We start from the raw sequence: 9,565 nt of genomic DNA, 5'->3' as shown, positions 1-9,565 counted from the left end.
GGGTTTATCATCTCATACATCTTCTTACTAACATAGACAGTTAGGCATCACTTTATTTGCCTCCGTTAAAATCATGTTCAAAGAAAAATCGTAAATCCGGAAGAGCTTAAATGAAAACCAGATAACGAAGAAAATAATATACTGAAATAAAATTTTGCACAAACAAATGAACAAACAGACAAGTTGGTTTAATGTAATATAATAAGTAGGTATAATGTATTATTTAATATTATATTATTATAATATAAGAGAAAAATGGCAAAGCAATCAAGGCCCTCATTAATGCAGTTTCAGTTTCCAGTTAAAAACTTGCGCCCCAAAAAGTTAACTTTAGAATCAAAATAAGTACTATTGATGGGGGTATTAATCTTATAGAAAGGGTTCAGCGAGTACTTGATGAATAGCTCGTAGACAGATGTAAAGAACTTCTTGATACCCTCTTCATTTTTACTATCGTGAACCATTAGGAATTTGACCCCAGTAGGCGTTACAAAGGCTGATACCATCATATCATTGAATTTATCTATTGTCTTCAGATACATATGATCTGTTTGCCACACTTGCTCATCCAAGAGATCTAGAGAAGCGTGTGCAATGAACTCGTAGTAATATTTGTTTTCATTATCATTTGCTTCCTTGCAAGAGAATCCTCTCTGATAGAGCGGATTATCCTCTCTGCCAACCATTACGAAATAGTATCGATTTGCCATGACTTTTGTTAGTCTATAACAGTTTTCAGGACCAACTATTTTCCATTGATTTTAATCTGGAAAAGAAATAACGATTTCATTCATATAAAGTGAAAATTCAAGTATACCTTTGTAACCCTTTGTCTATTGGACTTGAATGTCCATATTTCTATACACACGTACTACATACATTATAATATCTGGTTGAATAGTATTGCTTAGAGTGGTATGGATTATACTGGTGGCTCATTGTTATCATCACCATCATTGCTTGCAGTTTCGCTGTCATGGGGATTATTGCTACTGGGACTAGCTCTGGCTTCTAGGATAGAAGTCACATATGAAAGACTATAGGATTCCTCTACAAATACAGGAGGGTATTCGAGGCCTGGATAATCAGGAGTATGTTGACCCAAATCTCCCGATGCAGAACTCTCGTTATGACTATTGCTTGTCGGGTGAGATTTACTCGCTTGACCTCTATTGCTTGCATCAGATTTCTCACGGAACAAGACGCGTCTCAGCCTCGGGGATCCAAGCAAAGTTTTGGAAGATGAGTCTTGCCAGTGAGAAGTTGAGAAGAATGATTTCAACTTGGAGCTAGAGGATGACTTGGTAGTGTTCCTCTGGAAATGACTTCTGTCTGAACTATCTTCCAGTTCAGAGAGGGAGTTGGAATCTACACACGCTCCTTGATGGACATTCGAATTTACTGTGGCGATTTTCTTCAGTCTTTTGGTTTGAATATCAGGTATGGTGTTGCAATTTCTACTGGTGCTACTTGCACCAAGTGGTTCTGACCAGCCATAACTTGCAACATTACTCATTCCGCACTCACTTTCTTTGTGTGAAGTGGATGGGTGACTTTGTCTCATGATGTGGGTGCGACATGCAGCGTCTTCTAGTTGTGAATTTGGTACAGAAGGTGCGAACTGTTGTGGTGGTCTTAATGCAGATGTACTTTGGTTTTGTCTCCGTTCTTCACCCTGTCTCGACATCATAAAGGCTTCCAGCGTTGTGTTATGTTCTCGCTGAACATTTGTTGTATGACCTGCTCTAGCAAGAGAAGCGAGTCTATAATCTGCCATGTCCGGAGGTAACTGTAGGGGAGGTGATGATGTTCTAGCTATCGTTGATTCCATTGAAGTCATGGAAGAATCATGAGATGGCAACTTATCACTCAAAGTACCAGGAGCAACTCTCCTGTAAGAACGAAAGTGTTCTGTTGGAACAGGTACATTATTAGTCCCAGATAAAAATCTCAAATACTTCCTGTCCAGACTTGAATTCCCATGGTCTGACTTGTGATGATTATCTTCTTTTTTCTTCTTCAAGGATGAGAACTTTTTTTCGTGTTTTGAGCTTGAAGATGTTAAAGGTCCGGTTAGAAAATTCGACATCTTTTTCACTTTTGGGCTAGAAAAGCAGTGATCTTTACTCTTATCAGAGTCTGACTTATCACTTGACTTTTCCTCACCTTCAGACTCACTAAAAGTAATATTTTCCACAGGGGAACGATCATGAGCTATGGTAGCTTGCGACAGACAACCTAGCCACGATGAAAACTCATCTTGTGAATCTGCAGATAGATAGAATGTGGTGCCTGTATGATAAATCTTCAAAGCATATTTTCGAGATTTAACTTCTACAGCAGGCGCTACAGTAAACCCGGGTAAATAAATGAACAGATGTGCTTTCGTACTATCCTTATCCGTGAATCCATAAAAATGATTACCCTTGATGATAAACCAACCCCGGATCCATTGTGGCACAGTAGATATCTTGCGATCTCTCTGAAATAACCAACCTTCACAATCTGGCATCACCAAGTCTTTCACGCTAATATTACGTCGTTTTCCACGAAGTAAGTTGGTCTTCTTGCGGAAAACTTTAGGACTAGTAGCTTTATGTTTCGGCTTTAAGGGTATTATAGCACGTAATGGAGAATTTTGTATGCTGGAAGGTCCAGGCAGAACTGACCTGACTTCAGGTTTGTTTCGAGGATAAGTTGAAGATTGTTGACAAAACGAAGTTTCCTGACAATATTGTTTCTTAATAGGTGTAGAGGATGCAAATTGCACTTTGTTCACAGCTTCAGCAGAAGAACTTGAGGTGAGGTTGATTTTGGAAGTACTTGGTTTAGGAAAGTTCCTGACTTGATCATCCCAGGTAGAAGGGCTATGAGGTATTGTGACTTGAACGGTGTTTTCTGGTGTGTAAGAAATTTTTGATGAACTGCCAACCGATACTTTGTTTAATAGTAATTCTTTGGTTTGAGGCAAGTGACCACTAGCTGTGATTGGGTCTTTTTTAGGACCATCATTGATTTTAGACAGAATTACTGGGGACTCTTGAATACCTAAGGGTGGGCTAGACGGTACTAAACTTTCAGATTTGCTTACATTCACAAAGGATTGTGTTTCAACATGTCTGGCATTACTGGCCGAGTTGAATTCTCTGGGCTTAACTGCTGGCACATGATCTTTGTTATTAAAAGAATAAGTAGGACTTTCAGGATCGTCAATGAACTTGATTTTTTGTGTTGTGTTGGAAATATTTATTGTGGATATACCATGTTCTATGGCTACAGTGTCATTTAGAGCCTTTTTATCCGGGGAGACAGAATGTTTTGGGGCGCTAGTCGCACTGGGAGATACATCATCTTCCATAAAAACTGAATCTTTAGAATCAGATATGTGCATGTCCGTTGAATAGACATTTCTTGTTTTGATATCAGAATCACTCACCAAATTTCTTGTATCTTTCTTGAACGTTCTGACAGCTGGTTTGGGTACATCAATAGAACTTTTGTCTTGTGAACTATGTGATACACTTAGGAACATTTCTTTCTTTTTTAAATCAGGACTTTTATTTGAAAGTGTAACAATGGTCTGGAAAGGGCTTGATGTAGATGTACTAACACTCACTGATTCTGAACTGTCACACGAATGTTTTTTATCGTCAACTTCAGTTTGCAGTATTTGTCCTTGTGCTTCAGGTTTTTCATTACGAGTTGAGGCTGGAATATTAATTCGGCTCTTTAGTTCTCTACTTAGTAAAAGTTCTATTTCATCGGCTCCTTGTGGTCTATCATTGAAATCATACACGGGAGTGCTATTTGATTTATCTAGTTTACCTCTGGGCCTAGCAACAGGTTTCTTTTCAGTAGGTCTGTGAGCAGGACTATTAGTCAGGCTTATAAAGCCTTCATTTTGGACATATCTTTTGGCAGGTACTTTTGGTTTCATACTATGGACACTGTTGCTGTCATCAATTTTCTTGTTGAAAATTTCGATCCTTTCTTTCAGTGGTATGAACATGTTAGATTCCTCCTCAGTTAGAGATGGATCATTTACTTTCTTGGACTCTTGGTCTGTTTCCTTCAGTGATTTTCCTGGGATTTCATTTTCTGCTATAAACTTACTGTCTAACAAATTTAAATCCGGTTTGTTTCTTCTCACGAAATCAGATTGCACGGATTTTAAACAGTCAGCACTACAAGCTTTTGGTGCAGACTTCAAATGAATTTTATTTTCATCACTTCCTACTTCTGATGGAGAAGTAGCCGAAAGTAATAATTCACTAGTGGATTTTTCTCCTTTCCTCTGTTTTCCACTCAATCTCCATTCTTTCTCAAGTTTGAGCTCATGCCACAACTGTTCCAAGTTAAGAGGTGCTCGTTTGCTTGTTGGTGACGCTCCTGTTCCAGTGATTGTTGCTCTTCTTTGTACAGGGAGACGAGGTTTAGGATGATAAAGTCTTACACTAGTGGGAGAACTAATACTTTCTTCTTCTTCCTCAGGTTCATTATCTTCATCGTCATCATCATCATCCTCCAAATCATCTTCTGGTTCTTCCTTCTGAATACTTTTATTTTGATTTTCAATATCTATGCTTACATCTTCCTTGGCATTTTCAAAAGATCCCGATAGAGGTTTCCTGTTTTTAGTAAAACTTGTAACACTGTTAACAAGCGCATGGCCCAAAGGTTTAATATCAAAGTGACTTATTCGAGGAGGCGTTATTTTATCATCAAGGAACCATCTATAACTGACTTGCTTCTTACTTGGCAGTCGATAGGGTTTCATGTATATTTGACCTAATATTTTACTATGGCACGGACGTTTCTTTAAAGTTAAGAAAATATCACTACTGGACTCTTCAAAGAGAGCCATCACTTGTTTCACATCCCATCCAACAACAGTTTGATAGTTAATTTGCACAATCTCATCTCCACATTCAATCTTACCACTCTGATAAGCAGTACTGTTGCATTTGATATCTCCTATCTGGTGGATTCCATGAAATGAAGGGATAATACAAAAGCCAAGATGTTCTCCAGGTCTCTTCTTCAGTGTAGCAAGGTCCAAAGAGGATGGTTGTAGGAGAAGAGGATCATGTATCTCACGTATCATTTCATCTGCAAGCTCTGATAAACCTTTTGCACTGTTTCTTATATTTTCAATTGGATGATCTGCAAATTTTCCTCTTTGCCCACTGAATGCCATCTCTAAACTCAGTCTCAAGAGTTCTGCTTTCTTGTCAATAAATGCTAACTGCCCACTAAATGGAGGTCGATCTAACCAGCAGACTAATGGCTTAACAGCTTTAATGATAGTAGCAACATCTGAAAGTGTCTGAGTAGACACAACAGGTGAGCTGTAGTTCCATAGTTCTCTGTGTAAGCTATGGGCAAGACAAGACACCCGTAGTGCCAAGAGCTGTAAGTTTTCATGGTCCAGTTCATAGTGGAAGTTCCTTAAATGATCCACAGCTTCCAGAATAATCTCCTGGTGACCCACCTTGCAGATACCATGATGCTCCAAGTCATCTGGTTGTAAGTTGAGTAGATGCTGTCCATTGACATGATTGTTCAGGAATGATTCTACATATCTGTGTATTGAGACGTCTAAACCTTTCAACCAATCAGCTACTTGATCAGGTTTCCAATCTGCTACATTCACATACGCCATGAATATCAGGTCTAACTACAATCTTACTAGCAATCATGAAATTATTTTTAATATCACAAAGTAAATGGTATAAAAGCACCAACACAAATAAACACAAGAGATTCAACAGAAAAAAAAAACTGACAATGAATAAGTTAAAACAATTGCAAAATGATAAATTGTACAAGGGGAAGAGTCCAACAAACTGTGGTGTTATGAAACATGTCAATATACTTAGCACCCTAGATAAACACCAAGAGATAAGAATTAAAATAACTTCCTGTTACAATAGAAATCTAGGGGTTCTAAATCTTGCAGTATGCACAGATTGTGACACGGAATTTGTGCTAGCAAGTTTACATGTGTTCCTATTTTTCAAATGTATATTGTTAACTATGTCAGAGTAGAAAGGTATTATAGTGTACTATCCTCCAATGATTCCCCACTCAGCCACAAAGTTTTCAAGTAAGATCTTGATGATTTCAATTTAATTTGTTTGTGCCAGTTTTGAATCACAAATTTCCTTTGGATTTTTGTTGACATATTTTGTGCAGAGGACTAGTGGCAGAGTTACATCAGTTTTCACATTGTTTTACAGCCAACCTTGTTGACATACACTGGAAATGAAGTAATAAATCAAAACAAACCTAAGAAACACTTCAAGTCCAATAAAACTGAGGGTTACAAAGATTTTTAAGTTAAATAGGTAACAAAGAAACATGCTTAAATATTAGTAGGTAGAAGAATAGAAATAACTATAGTAAATAGGCATGTAAAACCTATTTTTACAGGATTACTTAGTTGGTAGTTATTATACAGCTTTACAAAACAGTCCCTAGGTAGGTACTTCTGAAACATGAGGCACAAAATCCATTTGCAAAAGAGGTGATTTCACTTTATGAATTAGGTACCTACAAAGCCAAGAGTATGAGTCAAACAAATAATAAGTAAGTAGATAGGTACTTCTTAGGTAAAATAAATGCTCAAAGCTCTGGCATTAGAAAAATAAGAACCTATTGAATGAATGACTTAATAATATTGAATTAATGACATGAGCCTCAAATTTAACATGACAATTTTTCCTTTGAGTTTTTATCTGTTTACATGTTCAACCAAAAAGCTCAAACAGTGTGTCTGGACACATTTTAGTATTTTTTTTCAGATTTTTAGCCTAATTTAGCTTTGACAATTTTGTATAAACCCTATATTTAAGAAACCCTATTTTGGCAACTCAAAAATTGTTTGCTTTGATTTGGAATTGAATGAATGACTTAATAATATTGAATTAATGACATGAGCCTCAAATTTAACATGACAATTTTTCCTTTGAGTTTTTATCTGTTTATATGTTCAACCAAAAAGCTCAAACAGTGTGTCTGGACACATTTTAGTAAATTTTTTCATGATTAGATTTTGAGCCTAATTTAGCTTTGACTATTTGTATAAACCCTATTTTAGCAACTCAAAAATTGTTTGCTTTGATTTGGGAAGCATTTGCTCATGTGCGGACCACATGGGAACTGTCATTTGTTTGCAATCTTTGTGTAAGGACAGAGTGGAGTACAGCATAGATCATGATAAAATTCAAAGAGCATTGTGCCCTATGCTCACCGTTCCACTCAGTCCTTATGCCGGGTCCACACATACATAATGTAGCATGAACATGTTACACGAGCGCCTTGCATGTATCAAAATTGACTAGTGTGGATGGGATAGAAGCACTCAAGTGAATGCTCACCAAATGCTCACCTTGGATCCATGATGTTGTCGGTTTTCTGGTGATCTTCTTTGATGTTTGATACAGATGTGTTACACAAGTGTGGATGGGTTTCTGAACATTGAAGCAAGCACTACGATAACCTTGAAGAATGGAGCACTTGGTGAACACACGCAAGTGCTGAGCCTGTGAATGGTACTGTACCATACCCACAATTACATTAAGTACATGTTACATTACACTAGTGTGGACCCGGCTTTAGACTAATGCCTGATCTTGACAAGAAGAGTTTTCAGATAATCAGGAGTTCAAGAAAGACTGGACTGTGTAAATCAAATGGATGACATCAAAGAAAACCCTTGACACTGTGTTCTCAGTGGAAAGATTGGCCATACATTTAATAACAAGCCATGATCACACACTTTTCTCTATTTTCCAAATTGCTGTCAATGTCTTCATCTTCACCAAGTTGGGACAATACAAGAAAAGAGAGGATAAGACAAGGAGCTATTTCAACGTACCTGATATCACCCTTGACACTGTGTTCTCAGTGGCAAGATTGGCCATACATTTAATAACAAGCCATGGTCACACACTTTTCTCTATTTTCGAAATTGCCGTCAATGTCTTTATCTTCACCAGGTTGGGACAATACAAGAAAAGAGAGGATAAGACAAGGAGCTATTTCAACGTACCTGATATTAATATTGAAGGACTTGACACCTTTTCACTCAGAAGATCTTTCAGCAGAGTCATTGGTGATTTCTTTGCTATTATACTTGGTTGTTGAGTTCACCTTTTTCCTGGTTGTTCCACTGAAAGTTTAACCTGACTTGGAACTTTCCAAAATCAATAATGAGAAGTGGGCAGGAAGTGAGCAGTGTTAGCACTTCTCAACACTTGTTTCAAAAGACAATTTTATTCTAACTTGATCAATTACTACACAAAGGATTACTTATTTCTCAGCTATTGTTGCCACAGAGATTGTAAGATACGTTTGAATAATGAAATGAATTTAATGAATCATGCTATTGCGGAATCTACACTTTGCGGAAATTTGGAATTTGGAATCCATTTCATTCACAAAATTAATAATGAATGGCTAGATTTTGGAGATGGTTAGTTTCAGAACACAATTTTATTCTAACTTGATCAATTACTACACAAAGGATTACTTATTTCTCAGCTATTGTTGCCACAGAGATTGCAAGATACGTTTGATTAATGAAATGAATTTAATGAATCATGCTATTGCGGAATCTGCAATTGCGGAAATTTGGAATCCATTAAAATTAAAATTTAAATCCATTTCAGATTTCATTCACAAAATGAAATGAATGGCTAGATTTTAGATTATTGGAGATGGTTTAAAACAGTGTTGCCAGATCGTTGTTTTACTAGATTTCTACTAGACTTTATAGTCCCCTTCCCCTTCGCTCGTCTGAACTCGATAAGAGAGAATTTTTTTCTTCTTTCTTTAAAACAGTAAGAACAATGGTTTTTCCTAAATGTTATATTTTCTTAAATGTTAAAATACCCATTTTACACTTCCCGAAAACGAATATTCCTTAAAATCCTTGAATGAAAATATTTCCCTCGTATATATTCCTTAAAATCCTTGAATGAAAATATTTCCCTCGTATGCTAAGAACACGGTACTCTCCAATGCAGTCAAAAATAATCTCTTGCACAGTAACGGCACAGTAACTTGCCCGCTCATAAAAAATCTTGGGGGGGGGGTTGGGCCCACAGCACCCCTGTTGTATCCGCCCACGCGAGTCGGTTCGTCCTCGTTCAGTCAAAATTCGGATCTCGCGCTAGTGCCGCTAGTCATTCAATTAATTCAATAATAATTTATCTAGCCAAAACCCCTCTACCCACGTGAAATTACCTTCTGGCAACATTGGTTATGCATAGAGGAGTGGTTTTTACTTCTCTATGCAATATGGGAAAATGTGCGTAGCCATTTCTCCCTCTTAAAAAAAATCCCACAATCCGTGTGTTTGTCAATATGTTTCAAAACCACTGAACACTTTTTAGAAGAGAAAAAAAAAATGCCTGCATCCCTGCGGTGACGTAATAGTAAAATCCGGCCTGCGACAACCCTTATCCTCCCCATCCTCCCCTCCCCTCCCCAAATTCGAGTACTGTGCTCCCCTGTTACACGGACTGACTTTGGAACTTTCCACGTCACTCCAAAGAGCCCA

General features: G+C 37.4%; 2 protein-coding genes across 2 annotated transcripts; both read right to left on the bottom strand.

The window, feature by feature from the left end:
- Positions 1 to 290: 290 nt before the first annotated feature.
- On the bottom strand, positions 291 to 686 carry LOC103522081 (trafficking protein particle complex subunit 2-like). The gene has a single exon (XM_017448947.1). The coding sequence runs from the start codon at positions 684 to 686 to the stop codon at positions 291 to 293; it is 396 nt and encodes a 131-aa protein (XP_017304436.1).
- Positions 687 to 772: 86 nt separating this feature from the next.
- Positions 773 to 8,430, bottom strand: LOC103522080. Its single transcript, XM_008487188.3, has 2 exons — positions 8,054 to 8,430; positions 773 to 6,258 (listed from the first exon to the last, which is right to left on the bottom strand). The coding sequence occupies exon 2, from the start codon at positions 5,660 to 5,662 to the stop codon at positions 923 to 925; it is 4,740 nt and encodes a 1,579-aa protein (XP_008485410.1). The 5' UTR covers positions 5,663 to 6,258; positions 8,054 to 8,430; the 3' UTR covers positions 773 to 922.
- Positions 8,431 to 9,565: the final 1,135 nt, after the last annotated feature.

The sequence above is a fragment of the Diaphorina citri genome, unplaced genomic scaffold (assembly GCF_000475195.1).
Source record: "Diaphorina citri unplaced genomic scaffold, Diaci psyllid genome assembly version 1.1 scaffold6806, whole genome shotgun sequence".
NCBI lineage: Eukaryota > Metazoa > Arthropoda > Insecta > Hemiptera > Psyllidae > Diaphorina > Diaphorina citri.
This window is presented reverse-complemented; position numbering and strand designations above follow the sequence as displayed.